The sequence below is a fragment of the Hyperolius riggenbachi genome, chromosome 4, assembly GCF_040937935.1.
Source record: "Hyperolius riggenbachi isolate aHypRig1 chromosome 4, aHypRig1.pri, whole genome shotgun sequence".
Taxonomy (NCBI): Eukaryota; Metazoa; Chordata; class Amphibia; order Anura; family Hyperoliidae; genus Hyperolius; species Hyperolius riggenbachi.
The window spans coordinates 59,934,089-59,956,036 of record NC_090649.1 but is presented as its reverse complement, the minus strand read 5'-3'; the positions used below and the strand labels follow the sequence as shown (position 1 = coordinate 59,956,036).

Sequence of the window (21,948 nt, the reverse complement as noted above, 5' to 3'; positions counted from 1 at the left end):
CAGCCTCATGCGTACGGGTATGGAGGGAGTCCCTGTGATGCGGACAATTGGCCGCGTCCTCCGGAAGTGACGGGACCCGGTACCGCCGATCCAGGAAGCGGAGGATGGCGGCGTGGGAGCGATCCAGGCTTATGGGGCTGGAAGAAGCCCCAGGTATGTATAAAAGCTTCTTCTTTTTTTTTTTATTACATTCCTCTCTGGTTCCCTTTAAATCACTAGCAAACAAAAAATACTCAACATAATTTTGACAGAACTTTTTTTCCCCAACTTTTTGGAACTTTTGCAATGAACTGAAAAGCAATTCTAAAAAGATGATGAAAAGTTTTCTCCTAGGAAAAAACTCAGGAGAAAAATGAGTGACTTGCATATGGGCCATAGTGTGAACTAGCCCTTAAGCCTGGTCTACACGTAGCGATCCGGCGGCTCGATTAGCCGCCGGATCGACTCTTCCGCATCCCCGCGCGTACCCGCCGCGTCCCGCTCGTCCACATGTGCGTCGGATTTGATACCCGCTCGTCTTTTGGCCCGCCGGCGCTGCTTATCTTCCGCTCGATTCCCTGCTATTGTCCGCTCGCGGGGAACGAGCAGGGAATCGGCCGCGGCGAGATCGGACCTGTCGGATCTTATCAATCGAGCCGCATCAGCGGCTCGATTGATAAGAAACATCGGCACGTGTAGACCAGGCTGTAGTTTCTCTGAGATAAAATATTTACATTACAAGAAATCTATCTGAGGGATACTTTCTGCTGACAGCAAATTGACAGGCAAGGAATGAGCTGATAATCAGGTGTGTGTGTACAGTGTCTCTCAACTTGAAAGCAATCTGCCTAGCGGATCAACTCACCCCCAGCGATGGCTGATCCCATTGTTCACGCTGCTCCCTGCCTACCAAGTGACCACAAGTATGCACCCTTCTGCCTCACCTCACTCAACACAGCGCATTGTTAGCTACACAGCCCAATGATGTCAGCTGACCACAAGTATGCGCCCCTCCGCCTCACCGGGTAGCACTAGCAACACAGCCATTGTCAGCTACACAGCCCAATGATGTTGGCCAAGGGGATCAGGTCCATCAAATCAAGGTGGGTACGCATCTTTAAACTGCTGAGTAGTAGAAGATTAGAAAGTGGTGGTTCACATTTTTACCTAGGTGATCTCTGCCTCTCAGTAAAGAGGTGTTCTATGGTCAAGAGGCCCCCTCTTTCCTTCGGTGAAGAGGTGTTCTATGGTCAAGAGGCCCCCTCTTTCCTTCGGTGAAGAGGTGTTCTATGGAAACGAGGCCCCCTCTTTCCCTCGGTGCAGAGGTGTTCTATGGTCACGAGGCCCCCTCTTTCCCTCGGTGAAGAGGTGTTCTATGGTCACGGGGTTCCCTCTTTCCCTCAGTGAAGAGAGGTGTTCTATGGTCACGAGGCCCCCTCTTTCCTTCGGTGAAGAGGTGTTCTATGGTCACGAGGCCCCCTCTTTCCCTCGGTGAAGAGGTGTTCTATGGTCACGAGGCCCCCTCTTTCCCTCAATGAAGAGGTGTTCTATGGTCACGGGGTCCCCTCTTTCCTTTGGTGAAGAGGAGCTCTATGGTCACGGGGTCCCCTCTTTCCCTTGGTGAAGAGGTGTTCTATGGTCACGGGGTCCCCTCTTTCCCCTCAGTGAAGAGGTGTTCTATGGTCACGGGGTCACCTCTTTCCCTCAGTGAAGAGGTGTTCTATGGTCGTGGGGTCACCTTTTTCTCTCAGTGAAGAGGTGTTCTATGGTCACGGGGTCCCCTCTTTCCCTTGGTGAAGAGGTGTTCTATGGTCGTGGGGTCACCTTTTTCTCTCAGTGAAGAAGAGGTGTTCTATGGTCACGGAGTTCCCGAGTTCCCTCGGTGAAGAGGTGTTCTATGGTCGTGGGGTCACCTCTTTCTCTTAGTGAGGAAGTGTTCTATGGTCACGGAGTCCCCGAGTTCCCTCGGTGAAGAGGTGTTCTATGGTCACGGGGGCCCCTCTTTCCCTCAGTGAAGAGGTGTTCTATGGTCGTGGGGTCACCTTTTTCTCTCAGTGAAGAGGTGTTCTATGGTCACGGAGTCCCCGAGTTCCCTCGGTGAAGAGGTGTTCTATGGTCACGGGGGCCCCTCTTTCCCTCAGTGAAGAGGTGTTCTATGGTCACGGGGGCCCCTCTTTCCCTCAGTGAAGAGGATTTCTACGGTCACGAGGTCCCCTCTTTCTCTTGGTGAAGAGGTGTTCTACGGTCACGGGGTCACCTATTTCTCTCGGTGAAAAGGTGTTCTATGGTATCGGGGTCACCTCTTTCTCTCGGTGCAGAGATGTTCTATGGTCAAGGGAGCCCCTCTTTACCTCAGTGAAGAGGTGTTCTATGGTCACGGGGGCCCCTCTTTCCCTCAGTGAAGAGGTGTTCTATGGTCACAGGGGCCCCTCTTTCCCTCAGTGAAGAGGATTTCTACGGTCACGAGGTCCCCTCTTTCTCTTGGTGAAGAGGTGTTCTACGGTCACGGGGTCCCCTCTTTCTCTCGGTGAAGAGGTGTTCTACGGTCATGGGGTCACCTTGTTTAATTTAGAAGGCTTCACAGCAAAGTGTTCACATATGGAAGTTTAAAGCAGCCCCGATAAGATCTCACAGACTCGAAGACTATTTTTGAAGTTTGTCTGGCTCCAGGCTGTGGGTGCTGAACGGCTTTCATTAGATCAAACATAATGGTTAAAACATGAAAGCCACATTGACAGGTCGGCATATCACCGTTTTTAATGATTTAAACTGTATTATGGCAATTAAAACGTTACTCATTCATGTTGGTGGAAAAGTCTAATGCTTTGTTAGCAAGATTGAAGAGATGGCGGTATAATTACCATAAACACACAGATGGGAGATTCTGGAAAGCTTGATATGCATGCACGATTGAGAGACGGAATCTGCCGGTAAAAATCACTGTGTGTGTGAACAATTTAAAGGGAACTGAGCACCACAGAAGTTTTAGTTTTTTTTAAAGTGAACCTCCCCATAAGGGGAAGTTGTTTATTTTTTTTAAATTAAGCCTCTATAATGCATTGCGGGAAGTGCTTAACACTGTTGTGAGGTTAGAAACTGTGGCTGCTGCAGCCGATCGGGTAGAGAAGATGCCACATCCTATACCGGCCGGGGACCAGAGAACCCCCCCCCCCCCGCCCCCCTACGAGCTTGTGCATGAATACCTTACCTGTTGGTATCTGGTAAAAAAGATCGATCGTAATCTCGCTCACAAGCTCAGATGCACGCCAGTAACGGCATGCCATAGTGCAATGACCGACGTACCCCCGGCTGGTGTCCCCCAAGTGTAAAAGTGACTCCCTCCGAGTTTAAAAGTCCCAATGTGCAGTGTAAAAGTCACACCTGTCTGCCACAGACTTTAATGAGCACAGACCCTGGAGAGACACCTTTACATTTGTGAGGCGGGGGGGGGGGGGGGGGGAACGAACAGCGACCACGTATGGGCAGTGGCTCTAGGCCTATTTTGATAGATTTCATGCAAAAATGGGATAAGGATCTGCGTTGTATGGGCAGGCAACAGATCCCTCTCAGTCAGATTCAATCAGTAAGGGATCTGTCTCGTCTGCCCATACATTGCCTGGTGTATGGAATATGGGTACCATGACTACAGAAACATACTTTAATATGATAAGATGTGAACTTAGACCATTGACTGCCGTACTCTGCGATGTGGCATCAGGAGATGTTTCCAGCTAACAGTTCACATTTGGCAACATAAAACGCTGTGATAAGATCTCAGCGGCTCACGGACCGTGCGTGAAGTGCGGCAGGCTCCAGGCTTTAAACGCTGGATGGATTTCATTGGATCTGACACAACACTGCTATAATAAGACATCGGTAATTATAGACATGGTATTCAATTTGGCTGCCATCACTTCAAAAACAAGGTTTAAGGCAAACCTGAAGTGAAAACAAACGGATCAGATAAACAATGGTATGCGCTGTGTACTCCTAATTCTAAACAGGACATTCCCGGAATCCCACGGTCTTACTTCACATTTAAAGGTTAAAATCTTGGTTTTGATTGTTTTAGGTACATGACTGTAATTTTTTAATGCCGTATTACGACGGGCGTTGCTCATGCCCAACTGAACTGATCTGTCCAGGAGGTCCATCTGTCAGCAATTACATAACACATGTGGTCAACATGTCTTCCCCACCCACAACACAACATCACCTGCTATGGTGGGGAGTAGGGGGGACCCCTATGTTTTAAAGGACACCCGAGGCGACTTTTTAAGATATTCCACAGTTTTATGTTTACATCTACTTTTTAAGTTTTAACTGTTTTATTGTTTTTTCTCAATGGCACATTCATTGAAGTATGCCAGAGCTAAAATCTATGAACTATTGACCCTTTTTACCTCTTTCTTGCTCTCAGAAGCCATTTCCTGCTAAGAAAGTGTTTTATAGTTGGAATTTCTTATCAGTGAGGTTCACACTGTAGTCACTTCCTGTCTGAGTCAGGACTGAGTCAGCCACTTACCTACCTGATATTTAACTCTATCAGACAGAGAAAGAAAAAAAGGAACACAGCATAGTTATTTGTGTGCTAGGCACTGTACATACCCATATCTATCTCATCATGTGGCATGTCACCTCGGGTATCCTTTAAGGTACATTGGACCACACTTTTTGAAGGTTATTTTGCCTTCCTGTGGTTATCTGAAGTTTTTGAGGGGGAGAGGATTCTGCTGCCGTGCAAATCTACATATCTAATACATTCAATACATAACACATCTTGTCAGCCTGTTAACTTAATCAGCAGCTGCCAAGGTATTAGATGTAGATTTGCACTTCAGCACTGGGCACTTTTGTAGACCCTGATGAAGCCCCCCATTTGAGTGGGAGAAACATGTAGGATTTTTGTGTGGGGGTTTGTTTATTTTACTTAGCAGTGTGATATGAGGAGGAATCCTAGATTTTGACTACTAGGACCAATCTATTAAACTAATCCTCTAACGGTCTAACCCACTAGGGCAGCATGGTGGATTAGTGGTTAGTGCTCTCGCCTTGCAACGCTGGGTCTGCGTGGGTTTTCTCCCGGCACCCAGGTTTCCACTCATATTCCAAAAACATACAGATAAGTTAATTAAATTCCCCATACATTGGCCCTAGACTATGATACATGCGCTACACGATACATACATAGGCATAAGACTATGATAGGGATTAGATTGTGAGCTCCTCTGAGGGACAGTTAAAGGATACCCGAACTGAAATGTGACATAATGAGATAGACGTGTGTATGTACAGTGCCTAGCACACAAATAACTATGCTGTGTTCCTGAAAGAGTTAAATATCAGGTATGTAAGTGGCCAACTCAGTCCTGACTCAGACAGGAAGTGAATACAGTGTGACCCTCACTGATAAGAAATTCCAACTGTAAAACACTTTCCTAGCAGAAAATGGCTTCTAAGAGCAAGAAAGAGGTAAAAAGGGAGAATTTCTTATCAGTGAGGGTTACACTGTAGTCACTTCCTGTCTGAGTCAGGACTGAGTCAGCCACTTACATACCTGATATTTAACTCTTTCAGGCAGAGAAAGAAAAAAAGGAACACAGCATAGTTATCTGTGTGCTAGGCACTGTGCATACACATGTCTATCTCATTATGTCACATTTCAGTTCGGGTATCCTTTAAAGGACTACTGTAGGGGGGGGGGAAGAGTTGAACTTACCCGGGGCTTCTAATGGTCCACCGCAGACTTCCTATGCCCACGCAGCCACTCACCGATGCTCTGGTCCTCGCCTTCAGTTCACTTCTGGAATTTCTGACTTTAAAGTCGGAAAAACCACTGCGCCTGACCAGACCGTACTGGGCCTGTGCAATACACTGGTGACGTTAGCGGTAACGAGGGCATGGCCACGCAGGCGCAGTGGTTTTCCGACTTTAAAGTCTGAAATTCCAGAAGTGAACCGGAGGCGGGGCCGGAGCTTCGGTGAGTGGCTGCGTGGGCACAGGACAGCTACGGGGGACCATCAGAAGCCCTGGGTAAGTTCAACTCATTTTTCCCAGACCCCTTACAATACTCCTTTAACCACTTCGCTGCCAGGGTACAGTATATCTACGCTCCTTTGGACTTCACTTCCCCGCCCGGAGCGTAGATATACGCACCCCCCACCGCTGCCGCCGCTGTCCACGCTCCCGCTCGCACTCCCGCGATCGTGCACGCCGCTGCCCGCTCGCCCGGAGATCAATGAACGGGAAAATCCATTCCCGTTCGTTGATCTCTGCCCCCGCAATGATCGGCATGCTTCTACGAGAAGCCTCCCTTCCTGCAAGCGTCCTTCTGACGCTTGCAGGACGCCTAAAAAAAAAAGTAATACTACACCCAAACATTTTTTTCACATACAAATAAATTATTTTTACTATTAATTTTAACTAATTAACTCCCACACTCCCCAATTGTTATCAATATTTTTTTTTTTGAAATATTAAAAAAATATTAAAAAAATTAAAAAAAATTACAATAAAAAAAAAACTTAAATAGTTACCTTAGGGATTGAAATCTTTAAATAATTATGTCAGGAAGGTATAACACTGTTACTTTATAAATTATGGGCTTGTAATTACGGATGGATGCAAAACTGAAAAAAATGCACCTTTATTTGCAAATAAAATATTGGCGCCAAACATTGTGATAGGGACATAATTTAAATGGTGTAATAACTGGGACAAATGGGCATATAAGTTACATGGATTTTAATTATAGTAGCATGCATTATTTAAAAACTATAATGGCGGAAAACTGAAAAATAATGTTTTTTCTTCCAAATGTTTTCCTATTTTCCCATTAAAACACATTTAGAATAAAATAATTCTTGGCATAATGTCCCACCTAAAGAAAGCCTAATTGGTGGTGAAAAAAACAAGATATAGTTCATTGTGATAAGTAATGATAAAGTTATAGGCCAATGAATGGATGGAGCGCTAAAAGGAGAAAATTGCTCTGGTGGTCAGGGGGTAAAACCCCTCAGTTGTGAAGTGGTTAAGTGACAAGTCAATATACTCTGTACAGCGCTGCTTAAGATGTTGGTGCTATATAAATACTAAATAATAATAATAATAACCCACTACACGCAGCGGCGTAGCTAAGTAGCTCTGGGCCCTGATGCAAGTTTTGTATGGGGTCCCCCAAGCATTCTATACATAACAATTGATACGGTGCACCAAAACCTGCCAATGGCAACTACAGTGTCAGAGGTGCAGGAAGGGGATGGGGAACAGCTTGTTAATAGTTACTACTATTCAAGGCAACGATAGAAATGATTATTATGAGCACAGGACAAAGAGAACTAATACTACATTTGAGGGAGGGCCCCTTGGGGCCCCTCTGGCCCAAGTACCCGGATGCAGTCGCTACCTCTGCACCCCCTACTGCTACGCCCCGACTACACGTTTAATCACCACCAATATGATTAGTGCTTACACAGTTTTTATCTAAAAGGAATAAAAGTTATGTTTTACATGTACTCTCCTCCATAAAGGTTAATATTGTGCATTAGTATAATTCAGGTGTGTGTATAGGCGGGCGCTAAGGGATCCAGAGCCTTCCATCTACATAGGTGAGTATTTAACTCTTTTTGTCGGTGTCGCTTTCAGATCTGCTTTAAAATAGAAATATTTTAGTACTAAATGGAAAAAGTCAAATTGTGATTAAAAATTCCCTTTCACCGTGAGTGCAGATCACGGCCCAGCAGGAGGCCCAGATGAAAAGATGATGGCGAGCCTTTACTAAGGGTCACATTATCACACTAAACTGATTTTGTAACTTGTAAAGGGGAATTATGATAATGGGATAAAGTTTAGAAAGTCAAAGTAATAAGAGCAGAAACTTTTCTTTATTCATCATTCCTGGCAGCTCCACTCGATAACAGGACAATCTAATACGGAGCTGGTCTGCTCTGCTTTTGAGCTTATTGTATAATTCAAGTATTGCTTCACTTTGCTGTCATTCGCAGCTCAGGAATTAACCACTTGATGACCCACCCTTTACCCCCCCTTAAGGACCAGCGCTGTTTTGAGTGATCTGTGCTGGGTGGGCTCTACAGCCCCCAGCACAGATCATGTAGCAGGCAGAGAGATCAGATCACCCCCCTTTTTCCCCCCCTATGGAGATGATGTGCAGGGGGGGTCTGATCTCTCCTGCCTGCCAGCATGTTGCTGGGGGGGGGGGGGCACCTCAAAGCCCCCCTCCGCGGCGACATTCCCCCCTCCCTCTCCTACCTGCTCCCCCCCCCCCCCCGGCGATCGAGGCTGCACAGGACGCTATCCGTCCTGTGCAGCCAGTGACAGGACGTCCCCTGTCACATGGCGGCGATCCCCGGCCGCTGATTGGGCGAGGATCGCCGATCTGCCTTACGGCGCTGCTGCGCAGCAGCGCCGTACAATGTAAACAAAGCGGATTATTTCCGCTTGTGTTTACATTTAGCCTGCGAGCCGCCATCGGCGGCCCGCAGGCTAATCACGGAGCCCCCCGCCGTGATTTGACAGGAAGCAGCCGCTCGCGTGAGCGGCTGCTTCCTGATTAATTAGCCTGCAGCCGGCGACGCAGATGTGCGTCGCTGGTCCTGCAGCTGCCACTTTGCCGACGCACGGTATAAGCGTGCGGTCGGCAAGTGGTTAAAGAGAATCTGAAGCCATTAAAAATACTTCTTTTTACCTGCTATTTATCTAAGCAATATGAGCAGAGGTGAAACGCTGCATTCCTGCGGCAGAACAAGGTCTTTATACCCCCCAAATCCCCAGGGCAAAATTCCATGACTTTCCAGGTCATGGATTTTGCTGCCCGGGGGAGGCAGAGCTTTGAGTAGTAGCTCTGCCTCTACTGGAGTCACTCTCAGTGGATCTCCGCCTCTCCCCACCCCTCTCAGTGAAAGAAGACTGAGAGGGGCTGGGACAGGCGGTGATCGGTAGAGATTGTGCTGTGCCTCTACCAGGAAGCGAATCCCCGCATTTTGCCCCGGGATTTGGGGGGGTCTAAAGACCTTGTTCTGCCGTGGGAATGCGGCATTTCACCTCTGCACATATAAGTGTAACTGTCGAGCATAAAATTAAAAATCAATTCTTTATTTTTATCTGGTAAACAAGTAATAAGGATGCTAACCAGGCAATACAAAAGTAAAAAATCAAACAAAGGAAGTTGCAGGGCATGCTGGGTTGTCTTTTTTTGCTTATTTACTATCCCCTCAGGCTTAACTAATGCAGCCTGATCCTGACTCCTCCCACACCTCTGTTCCTCTCTAATTGGCCAAAATCTCATGCTTCTCAAGCTACAGAGTCACACAATGCATTTTCTATTGTAGAGCTGGGTGGGAGTGTCTGAAGACTGTCTGTGTTTGCATTGTACACCCTCCTCCCAGAGTAAGGGGGGAAATGACATCAGTATTGGCTTCAGTCAGAGGGAAATAAGATGGCAAATGCCTGAAACAGAATTTATCTTTATTTACTACATAAAATTCACTAAAATCAAAACGTGGACAGTGCAATACATACGCTATGTACGTAGAGCAAGTATTTATGTATATATGTGTTGTTTTTTTAGATAGTATAGCTGACAGCTCCTCTTTAAGATAAATAGCAGGTAAAATGAAGTATTTTTTTTGCTTCAGACCCTCTTTAAAGGACTTACAAGGCCATAATGGCTAAAAAAAGGCAAGTACCTTTAAGATGTTTAAATGCACGGAGGACGCCGTCCGCGCCCTCCGTGCAGTTCCGCCGAGTCCCCTTCCTGTGATCGCCCCCCGTGCCGAGCGCGACCCCACAGGCCGGGTCGGGCTCTCGTTCCGCTCCCAATATGGCCGCTTCCTCTGGCCGCGGCTGCGCAGTCCGCCTGGCCGCTAGTGCGGCTGCGCAGCTCTACGGCCAACCCCTCCGATCCACGCTACAGTGCGTGGTTAGGGGGGGTTGGCCGTAGAGCTGCGCAGCCGCACTAGCGGCCAGGCGGACTGCGCAGCCACAGCCAGAGGAAGCGGCCATATTGGGAGAGGAACGAGAGCCCGACCCGGCCTGTGGGGTTGCGCTCGGCACGGGGGGCGATCACAGGAAGGGGACCCGGTGGAACTGCACGGAGGGCGCGGACGGCGTCCTCCGTGCATTTAAACATCTTAAAGGTACTTGGCTTTTTTTAGCCATTTTGGCCTCGTAAGTCCTTTAAGGCCTGTTGCAAGCATAGTTATGCCTGGTTTCCATTCTCACTCTGGGTGCAGTGCAGGTGGCTGTGGTGAATCATGGTGGTGAAGCCTTGCAACACGATCGTCCCAGATGCGCTTGTGAGCCCATTTCATTTCTAAAGAATGGGATTGCAGCGCTAATGCACTGAAATGCATGCAGCCATGCTTTGTGATTCCGCTATGAATCACAAGGCATGTGTAGAAAAATCAGACAGCACAGTCTCTGCAGTGGCGTAGTAATAGGGGATGCAGAGGTAGCGACCGCACCAAGGCCCTTAGACCAAGAGGGTCAATTGGGGCCCTCCTTCAACCTCTTTACTGCTGCTAAGCTCATGATCACCTCTATGTGTGCTTTGATCAGTTGTATCCATTAATAGACTATTCTCCTCCGCAGCCTCTGACACTGACACCTCTCTGACACTGCAGCTGTTCTTGTCAGGTTTTGGTGCTCCAAATCTATTGTTGTTATGTATAGAGTTCTTGAAGGGGCCCAATGTAAAACTTGCACTAGGGTGCCATGCTCTTAAGCTACGCTACTGAGTCTATGCCACAGGTGTGGGACTCCAGGCCTGGAGCGCCAGATCCATGCCAGTGTTTAGGATGGACTGAGAAAGCGAGGAATGTATTCTACCTGATGGACCACACCTTTCCTGATTTAGACTCATCAATTAATTTGAGCTGTACCAAAAATATGTGAGGATCTTGGCCCTCGAAGGACCAGTTTGACATCCCTGGTCTATGCACTATGAGATAACATTACGATAGGAAATGGAAACCTACCTCGAATGACAGACATGTTCTTCAAGGCTATCGAGTGCTCCCAATCTTTGAGGCGAAGGTCTTCTGTGACGTTATTTATGAGAGCCATTTCATGTTTAAGTTGTTGTTCCATCACAATATGAAGCAGTCTGGTATGCCTGGTGTCTTCAGTCACGTTGGTTATAAGTCCCTGAAGCTCCAGTATCCTAGTATGGTGGATTCCTACATCGTAGGAGAACGTACCATTGAGGGCATTCAAGGTGCCAAGCATCTCGTTGATTTGCTCAGTGAGTCCTTCAACTTTGGTCCTCAGCTCCTTCAGCATGGCATCCTGGTGACTCCAGGCATATTTGCTACTGTTGACCTCCGTTGATAATCTGTACATGTCCAAATTGTGGGAATCGCTGACCTGGTTAAGGACAGAACCAAGATTTGAGACAACAGAGTCTGTTTTGATAGCTGTATTTTGGACATTATTGAGATTCTGCTCCAGTTTCTGCAATGATTCCGTGAGTTGGAACAAGGAGTCTGAGTGGTTCTGGAAAAGATCCTGGAGTTTCCAGATGTGATCCATAAAGTCCCCCTTAAAGGTGAACTGCATGAACTTAAACTGAAGGTCTCTGAAGCTCTCATTTAAACGGTTAACATTGCTTGTTAGTACTTTTAGGTCTTCAGGTGAACTCTGAGGTCTTGAAACTGGAATGGAAGAAGTAGAACATTAAGTAAAGAAGTTAAGAGGAACACAACATTTTTAGTGGTAGCAGCTTGGTTGAAGTAGTTAAAGTGGGATAAAACTCCATATTAATTGAAAAAAATTAAAAATCCAGTAAGAAATTATTATTATTATTATTAATTGTATTTATTAGATGTAAAGTGAACCTCCAGACTAAAGATCTACTCAGCAGCATTGAAAAGGCTTGGGGCTTGATTCACAAAGCGGTGCTAACCTACTTAGCACGTCTAAAGTCTTTAGACGTGCTAACCAGGGTGCTAAGTAGGTTAGCACCGGATTTCTGAATCAGATCGCGCGCTAAGTACCACGCGCAAAGTTTTGCACGCGCAAAGTCCCATAGGCTTTAATGGGCACTTCGCGCGGAGCGCCCTGCGCTCTGTGCAGTGTGCGCGTAAAGTTTTGCGCGCGAAAAGCTGGTTTAGACGTGCTAAGGGGTTTTTCACAGGCGTGCTAACAGTTAGCACTGCTTTGTGCATCAAGCCCATGGTGTTTCTTTAACAGTTTCATAGCATCAGAACTTTTCTTACCCAAGCCTCATTTTTAGCTGCCCGGGCATTTTTCCCCTGATGCTGTGCAAAGCATGACAGGATTTCTGATGTTGTTCTCCTTCTGCTGTTTTGGCGCAATTTTTTTTTTCTTATTTTGAATTTGAGATTTGAAGCTTGGCACGCGCAGCTGGGAGGGGTGATCAGTACACAGGACAGTTGGAACTGTGTCTCATGCTCCCTGTCACCTCCTTTCAACCAAAAAGATGGCTGCCCCCATGAAATCACAAACTTTTGCCTGTTCGTTTGAAACAGGGTGGGTAAGAGATTATATTACCTATCTATTTTAATGAACATAACTAATGTAACTTAATGACAGTATGCTTGTTTAGGCTGAAGTTCCCCTTTAAGAGAAATGTGATATGCAAAAAAGAAAATAATTTTCTGCTGGATTCCATCTTTACTGTGTCATAGACAATAGTTTTGAACTCGCCACTCGCTGTGTCTGTCACGTGACCCCCTCCGTCTGCCCCCCTCGGTTTGCTACAGAGCGCATCATCAGCCTGTAGGCTAACCATGCATCCAGACAGCCTAGGCTCAGCGATGTCGTGGATCCCTGTCGGACGGAGTCAGTCCAGCATGTGTGTGGACATTTGGATAGTTATATTCATGCAAAACAATTTAGGCAGAGAACAGTTATCCCTGCTTGACAATGTAAATATGGTTGTAAACCACTTCACAACAATGCTACTTCTGCTTTATAAATGATAAAACACAGTAATAAATAAAAACAAAAATGAAAAAATACAGAGCTGGATGCATTTCTATCCCTCACGGATGTTTTATGATGTGCTTCATCATCACAGACTGTTATTTTCATGCCAGTGTGTACTCCGAGGTCACCGTGAGGGGACAATGGATAGAGATGGATAACAGTGGAAAAATGGTTAGCACCCTTGTGGTTTTGGAGCTCTCACTTGGACTCAAACCAGGTTTTCCATCTGCATAGGATTTGTATGCTCTCTGGCAGCATGTGAGCTGCATCACCCGTCCCCCACAACAATACAACCCAAAACATAACAATACATGGACTGGCTTTCTGGCCGCTAATGATACAATTTGCCGAGCCATTGTTTGAGAACGATTATACGCTTGAACGATCGTGAATGACTGTTTGGGACTACTGATGGACAAAAATCTCCTAACCAATCCGATCAGATTGACGGGACCAACCCAAAAATTGGATCGATTTTATTAATGGAATTGGTTAGGTGATTTTAGTCCTTTAGTGGTCCCAAATGATCATTTCCGATCGTTCATACGAATAATCGTTCGTAAATGATCGTTTGACAATTTGTATCATTAAGGCCCATACCCACTAAGCAATTTCTCTGAACGATTTTTTGTGACAAACGATTTTTTACTGATATCACAAAACATCGTTTAAAGAGGGTCTGTAATAAAGAAAACTTCCTCTGGGGGTACTTACCTCAGGAGATGGAAGCCTCTGGATCCCAATGAGACTTCCCCGTCATCCTTACCTTCCAGGAGCCAGTGCTGACAGCCTCTAAACAGCGGCAATGTAAATATTTACCTTCCTGGCTCCAGGGCAGCCGCAGTAGCAACTTTGCTATGGGCTCCAGCAGAAATAGCAGAGCCCGATCGGCTATTTCTGCCAGAGCCTATCAGAAAGCTGCTACTGAGCCTGCCCTGGAGCTGAGAAGGTAATAATTGAAGGTGCTACTGGTTTTCTGGAATGGAATACAAAATTTTGGGATGCATTAAAGAGAGTCTGAAGCGAGAATAAATCTCGCTTCAGACCTCATAGATAGCAGGGGCATGTGTGCTCCTGCTAAAACGCCGCTATCCCGCGGCTAAACGGGGGTCCCTTCACCCCCAAATCCCCTCCGTTCAGCCGGGGAGCGCTTCTGCATTGGGGCAGGGCTAACCGCTGCAGCCTTGCCTCATGCGCGTCTATCAGACGCGTACCTCCGCCTCTCCCCCGCCCCTCTCAGTCTTCCTTCACTGAGAGGGGCGGGGGAGAGGCGGCGATGCGTGTCTGATTGACGCGCTGAGAGGCAGGGCTGCAGCCGTTAGCCCTGCCTCTCGGAGCAGCAAAATCTATGACCAATTTGGTCGTTGATTTTGCGGGGGGTGGGGGGGAGGGTGAAGGGACCCCCATTTAGCCGCGGGATAGCAGCGTTTTAGCAGGGGCACACGTGCCCCTGCTAACTATGAGCTCTGAAGCGAGAATTATTCTCGCTTCAGAGTCTCTTTAAAAGGGAAATAAAAACTTGAGATGCTAGCATAATATTGCCCCTGTTTAACTCTCTAATAAGGCCACATCTGGAATATGGAATTCAGTTCTGGGCACCACATTACAGGAAAGATATTGCAGTCTTAGAGCAGGTGCAGAGACGAGCAACAAAATTGATACGTGGGATGGAAGGTCTCACTTACCAAGAAAGGTTAGATAAATTGGGTTTATTTAGTCTAGAGAAAAGACGCCTTAGAGGGGATCTCATTAACATGTATAAATACATCAGAGGGCAATATAATAGCTTGGCGGATGAGCTTTTTGTCCATGGACATGATCTGCACATGGAGGAACAACGTTTTAGCCATTTATTTAGGAAGCACAGAACCAATAGAGAGCTAATATTGTAGTTGAGGGAGGGCCCTTCGAGGCCCCTCTGGCCCAAGAGCCCCGATGTGGTGGCTACCTTTGCACTCCCTATTGCTACGCCCCTGGGCGCGGCCATAGACTGCAATGCAAAATATCGCCTATTGGGCACCCGACAGGAAATTTGGGCGTCCGAGAAATAGCGGTTGCAGGGATCGTGTTAACAAAAGTTTTCGTTTACAGAATAAGGTTTATTACAAATATCGTTTACAAATTCGTTTTGACTTGTGTTATACTTATTTGTTCGTTTTTAAACTTCGCTTTTAGGAGTGTAACAAGTAAATTTTCATTTACACTTATATTATCATTTTAAAATTCGTTTCCATACGTATAATGCTTAAATATCATTTTCAACCTTATTCTATTAGTAATACATCGCTTTTGGTATTAACTTTGTTTTTTACATTTATAATACGTAGATTATAGTTTTCAGATTTATTAACTTACGGTACTACTTTATATCGCTTTAAATATTACCATTATTTTAAGATTTTTAATGTGTACGTGATTGTAAGGCTACTTATTCTATTATATACAGTATACTGTATATACCTTTTTCTATTTATAATATTATTAATGTGTAGGTGATTTTAAGGCTATGCATTCTATTACAAATATATAAATTATTCTATTCATGTTATTTATAGAAGTATTTTAAAGAAAACCTGAACTGAAAATTAAAAGTCAAAATAAACATACACAAGTCATACTTACCTTCCATGTAGTCTACTCCTCAATCTCGTTCTCCTCTCCCGCATCCTGTTTGTCCACTGTGATCAATGGAATTCTCCGTCCTCCATTTTGAAAATGGCCATTACCCCATAACAGCTTTCTGGTCAGCACACAGTTAAACTGTAACATCGCCCACTTGAGCCATAGGGAAACATGGACACATCAGTTCTCCTCTCAGCTGTAACTGACAGCAAATGATATATAACTGATAGCAACTGATATATTTCAGTTCTGACAAAATGTTGTCAGAAATGGAAGGGATCATTGTCAGAAGAAAATTGTGAGCTTCTGAGATGAACTGATGGCAAGGTAACTATGTAATGTTAATTTGAAGTTACCTCATGTGTTTATTTTAAATAATTTTACTCAGTACGGGTTCCCTTTAAGGATTAAATATATTATTGTTTATAGGTGTGTAAAGGTGTTTGTGCAGTGGAGATGGTTAAAGTTAGGCACCACCAGGGGGGTGGTTAGGGTTAGGCACCACCAGGGGGGGTCTTAGGGTTAGGCACCACCAGGGGGATGGTTAGGTTTAGGCACCACCAGGTGGGTGGTTAGGGTTAGGCACTACCAGGGGAGATTTAGGGTTAGGCACCACCATGGTGGTGGTTAGGGTTAGGCTCCACCAGGGGGGTGGTTAGGGTTAGGCACCACCGGGGGGGGGGTCTTAGGGTTAGGCACCAACAGGGGGTGGTTAGGGTTAGGCACCACCAGGGGGGTTTTATGGTTAGGCACCGCCAGGGGGTGGTTAGGGTTAGGCACCACCAGGGGGTGGTTAGGGTTAGGCACCAGGGGGGTGGTTAGGGTTAGGCACCACCAGGGGGGTGGTTAGGGTTAGACATCACCAGAGGGGTGGTTAGGGTTAGGCACCACCAGGGGGGTCTAGGGGTTAGGGATAGGTACAGGGAGGGTTCTGTGTGAGAGTAGGGTTAGGTATAGTTACAGTACAATATTTGTAATATATACAATTTGTTAAATGATGTATATTTACACAAAAGGGGGGGGGGTCTAGGGGTTAGGGATAGGGAGAGATCTGTGTTAGCCTACAGTTAGGTATAATTGCAGTAAAATATCTGTAAAATCTACCATCGTTACTATGCGGAAATACAAGTATAAATATTGTTTTTTGTTATAGACACTATTTGACGTTTCATTTCCGATATCGTCTGTTGTTATAGACTGTATTTTGCCGTTTCATTTCCGTTTATACAACCTATTTAGCACTACGTTTATAAGCTATAAACGTAAAATATTGTTTTATACTACAACTTATTTCGGCTATATCCCGCGCCCTTTTTTGATGCACACACACAATTAAAGTGGACCTGAACTCTTGCACAGGACTGAAAAAAATACATAATGAAATGCACCCTATTTAGAAAGCTTAGCCTGTGTAATTCCCCCTCATTCGTGTCTAATCACTAGTTGTAATTTGATCCTCCCCTGTGTCACATGACTGCCTATGGCAGAGATGGCAGAAAGCTAATTTGAAAGCACAGGAGGTTAACAATATGTCTGCTTACATGAATCAGGAAGTAGAAACGGTGCAGATTTATTTTAGGATTAGTATCAGATGTAACAAAGAAATGTTTTTGTTTAACCACTTGACGACCATAGACTTACACCCCCCTAGTGACCAGGTTATTGTTCACAATACAAGGCTGTGCAGCTTGGTCAGGTTACTGCACAGCCCTGCAACTTAGCACACACACACATGGTTTTTACCTCCTTTTACTGTCCTTAATAGGACACTCTGCCGGAGGTATCTGATCGCAGCTGCGATCATTTTTATTTTTTTTTAATAAGAAAGGGGAGGCTTTTCACTCCCTACTTCCTCCTTCCCCCCCCCCAGCCGAGTGTCAGCCGTACAGCGCTGCAGGAGATCGCATTGCTGTACAAAAGTAAACAAAGGGGACTTACTTCCCCTTTCGCCGGAAAATGCCCCGCTAGCCGCGCACGCGTTCCCTGCTAAACTGCAGCTCCAAAACTTGACTGTCAGGAACCGGCCCCATGGTGAGGGGAGGAAGCCTTATTCAAGCTAACACAAGGCTATCACCATTCAAAAACACTTCTCACTGCCACCACTAGCTGCTCCAACAATTCCCACTCTGCTGTCGAGTGGCCTGCACTCAGTCCAGTGTTTTCGAATTTGGGTCAGCTTTGCGCTTTAGGCCAAATACGGGAACGCCACATGCACAATACATTCACACAGTAGCAAGGCACAATCAGGCACTGAACTTGTAAAGCAAATTACACTGCAGTCTCTTCCCAGACTATGAGTTTTTGCTAGTACATCAGAAGTCAAGCTTATTAAATAAATATTTAATATTCCAGAAAAAAGTGGAACAGTGCAGAAAGTAATATATACAAAATATTTACAAAAACAAGGTACAAAGACACACAACAAGACAGTTTGCTCATAAACAAAATAAAAATGGGAATAAAACGTTACCGGCATACAGATCAGAGCGTTGTTTGCGAGAAGCACGCGGTCGCTGGTCAGAAACCAGGATAGTCCTAGCGTCTTTGCTATGTCCAAGGAACTACAAGTTGTAAAAGTACTCCGCGGACATTTATAGCAAGTAGTGTATCCTTAGGGTACACGTCTAGATATAATTTAATTTCCTCAGAAGGTTTGCACAGAACGCTTGGCATATCCTTGCTGGTTGTGATATGCAAACTTCAGAGGTTCCTGTTTTAGCTTCCAACTTCCCAGACTCTGTTAGTCCGGTTGTAAATTGGGTCAAAGTGGCTGTTTGCATGCACACAAAGTTCAAAGCAATGCAACACCTTTTCAGCAGATTCAAGACAAAAGAGTGGGTCGTTAACTAATTACCTGTTTCCTTGCTGGAGGCCGCAGTGTCCAGAGGAAACTGAATGCAAATGTACTTTACACTGCCATACAGACAATCAAATTAGCAGCTTCCTTCAGCCAGGTGACAATTATACCCCCAAAGCCAGATGGCTTCTGAACATACATACACATCTGAAATAGTACACAGCAGACAGAGAAATGAAAAATATGGCTTCTGTATTACATGCAATCTCACAAATGGCTGTTATTATTATGACATTGATGCCAATCGGCGTTAGGCAGGCCTGTGGCTGCCGTCACGGTCACGCCCATTGACGTGACGCGGCCGTTAGATAGTTAAAGGTTATTATGATGTTGTGTAGCATTTAGAGCAGAGAGGATGTTCTGAGATCAGGTCCGCTTTAAAGCAAATGAGAATGTCCACTCAGTCAGCTCAATACAGTATCTTCATCTATTTGGAAGTAACTGGCACCTGGCAACAATTGTGGGAAATACTTACCCTCTCCTTAGTCAAGTATATATTCACTTTCAGTTCTCTTTAAATTGTTACCGACTGAAGGTGTGGATATGTACCCATAGCTGGAAATCTGAAATGATATGTAAGACGGAGAGCCAGTGGTGTAACTACAAATCATGGGGCCCCCAGCAAACCTTTAAAGGGGCCTCCACAATGGTCACACCCCTTCCCTTGCCTGCCCCTGGTGACCCTCATATACTGGGGGTACATCTAACATGGGTCATAAAACAAGTGTAGAAATTGCAATCTTTACACCCATAACAAGTGTAGCCACAAAAACACCTGATCTAAAGTATGGACCCCTTCATCGGAGGGAGCCCACCCCCCAGCTACAGCACCAATAAAGAGCTAATGCAGTGACTGGTGCCCCCTAATACTGGCCCCTTAACTCCAGGGGACCCTGGTGCAGTGGCAAGCTCTGCATTTTCTATTGCTATGCCATTGATTGGACCATTTATTATCCACTCTCTTCGTAGAGATAAAAGTAATCAGTATTGCTAGCCTGGTCAATTTCGGTATCACAACTTTTTTTTTTTTAATAAAAACAAAACAAAAATGAAAAGACTATAGTTCTAATTTAAACACACAATACAGCAGAGAGGTATTCCAATGAGAAGTGTTTCATCTATTCCCTGACTGCGAAGTAACCAAAAAAGTGTAAAGTTCAGCAGAGAGGCTAACAGCAACCACCTGCCGCCAGTCTATTGTCCCTCACGTATCTGTCTGTTCATTCAGGATGGAGGAATTCAGTATTACTGCTTTCTAAAGTCCATCAGGGACAGGAAATATTCAGGGTCATTTTAAGTCGTAGATTGCTGTGAAGCCAAGTTAAACAGGTTACAGTATGTGAGTTGAGATAGAAATATGGTATAAATGGGAAGTATTCCTCAGGAGCATGCAGCCATAATACAAAGCAGGAGTCACGAGAGGAGACAGCGTGGAGATAGAAATATGGTATAGATGGGAAGTATTCCTGAGGAACATGCAATCATAATACAAAGCAGGAGTCATGAGAAGAGACAGCGTGAAAATAGGAATATGGGATAGATGGGAAGTATTCCTCAGGAATTTGCAGTCATAATACAAAGCAGGAGTCACGAAAGGAGACAATGAGGAGATAGGAATATGGTATAGATGTGAAGTATTCCTCAGAAACATGCAGTCATAATACAAAGCAGGAGTCACGAGAGGAGACAGCAAGGAAATAGAAATATGGTATAGATGGGAAATATTCCTCAGAAACATGCAGTCATAATACAAAGCAGGAGTCACGAGTAGAGATAGCATGGAGATAGGAATATGGTATAAATGGGAAGTATTCCTCAGGAACATGCAGTCATAATACAAAGCAGGAGTCACGAGAGGAGACAGTGAGGAGATAGGAATATGGTATAGATTGAAAGTAGTACCTCAGGAACATGCAGTCATAATACAAAGCAGGAGTCATGAGAAGAGACAGCGTGGAAATAGGAATATGGGATAGATGGGAAGTATTCCTCAGGAACATGCAGTCATAATACAAAGCAGGAGTCACAAAAGGAGACAATGAGGAGATATGAATATGGTATAGATGTGAAGTATTCCTCAGAAACATGCAGTCATAATACAAAGCAGAAGTCACGAGAGGAGACAGCAAGGAAATAGAAATATGGTATAGATGGGAAATATTCCTCAGGAACATGCAGTCATAATACAAAGCAGGAGTCACGAGTAGAGATAGCAAGGAGAAAGGAATATGGTATAGATGGGAAGTATTCCTCAGGAACATGCAGTCATAATACAAAGCAGGAGTCACGAGTAGAGATAGCAAGGAGAAAGGAATATGGTATAGATGGGAAGTATTCCTCAGGAACATGCAGTCATAATACAAAGCAGGAATCACGAGAGAGCAGAGAGCTTGGAGATAGAAATATGGTATAAATGGGAAGTATTCCTCAGGAACATGCAGTCATAATACAAAGCAGGAATCACGAGAGAGCAGAGAGCTTGGAGATAGAAATATGGTATAAATGGGAAGTATTCCTCAGGAACATGCAGTCATAATACAAAGCAGGAGTCACGACTCACGAGAGGAGACAACGTGGAGACAAAAATATGGAATAAATGGGAATTATTCCTCAGGAACATGCAGTCATAATACAAAGCAGGAGACAGGAGAGGAGACAGCGTGGAGATAGGAATATGGGATAGATGGGAAGTATTCCTCAGAAACATGCAGTCATAATACAAAGCAGGAGTCACGAGAGGAGGCAGCGTGGAGATAAAGTATATTATAGATGGGAAGTTTTCCTCAGGAACATGCAGTCATAATACAAAGCAGGAATCACGAGAGGCGACAACGTGGAGATTAGTGTTGATCGAACACCCAGATGTTCGGGTTCGGGTCAGCTCGGCCGAACATAGTCCAGATGTTTGGTATATTCAGCCGAACACCGAACCCTATTGAAGTCTATGGGGACCCGAGCCGTGGGGGGCCGCAGAGCTGGAGGGATAGCGGGCAGGAAGGGGGTATTGGGCCTAGCGGCGTGGAGGGGAGACAGACCCTCCCCTCCCTCACCTGGGTCCCCCGACCTCCGCTCCCCTCCAGCTTTAAAAAGTTAAGTAGCATCCGCTACTATTAAGAAGTAACGGACGGGGATCACTCACCTCTTCCGCGTTCCAGCGTGCGCTCCACTGACGTCACTTCCTGCAACGCCGTCCACTTACAATACAGTGGGCGGCGTTGCAGGAAGTGACGTCAGTGGAGCGCACGCTGGAACCGGAAGAGGTGAGTGATCCCCGCCAGTTACCTCTTAATAGTAGCGGATGCTACTTAACTTTTTAAAGCTGGAGGGGAGCGGAGGTCGGGGGACCCAGGTGAGGGAGGGGAGGGTCCGTCTCCCCTCCCCACTGCTAGGCCCAATACCCCCTTCCTGCCCGCTACCTCTCCAGCTAGGGGCCCCGAACAGCGCGGCCGAGCACCATGAGATGCTCGGATGGGTTCGAGCCGAACCCGAACACCGCATTATCGAGAAATAACGAACAGTGTCGA

The 21,948-nt window shown here is 45.7% G+C and overlaps 1 protein-coding gene across 1 annotated transcript in view; it reads right to left on the bottom strand.

The window, feature by feature from the left end:
* Positions 1-21,948, bottom strand: part of SCARA5 (scavenger receptor class A member 5) — a 521,618-nt gene that overhangs the window by 256,893 nt on the left and 242,777 nt on the right. Inside the window, exon 5 of the mRNA XM_068280108.1 lies at positions 10,974-11,648. Coding sequence (XP_068136209.1) covers positions 10,974-11,648 — 675 coding nt within the window. The remainder of the gene's footprint in view (positions 1-10,973; positions 11,649-21,948) is intronic.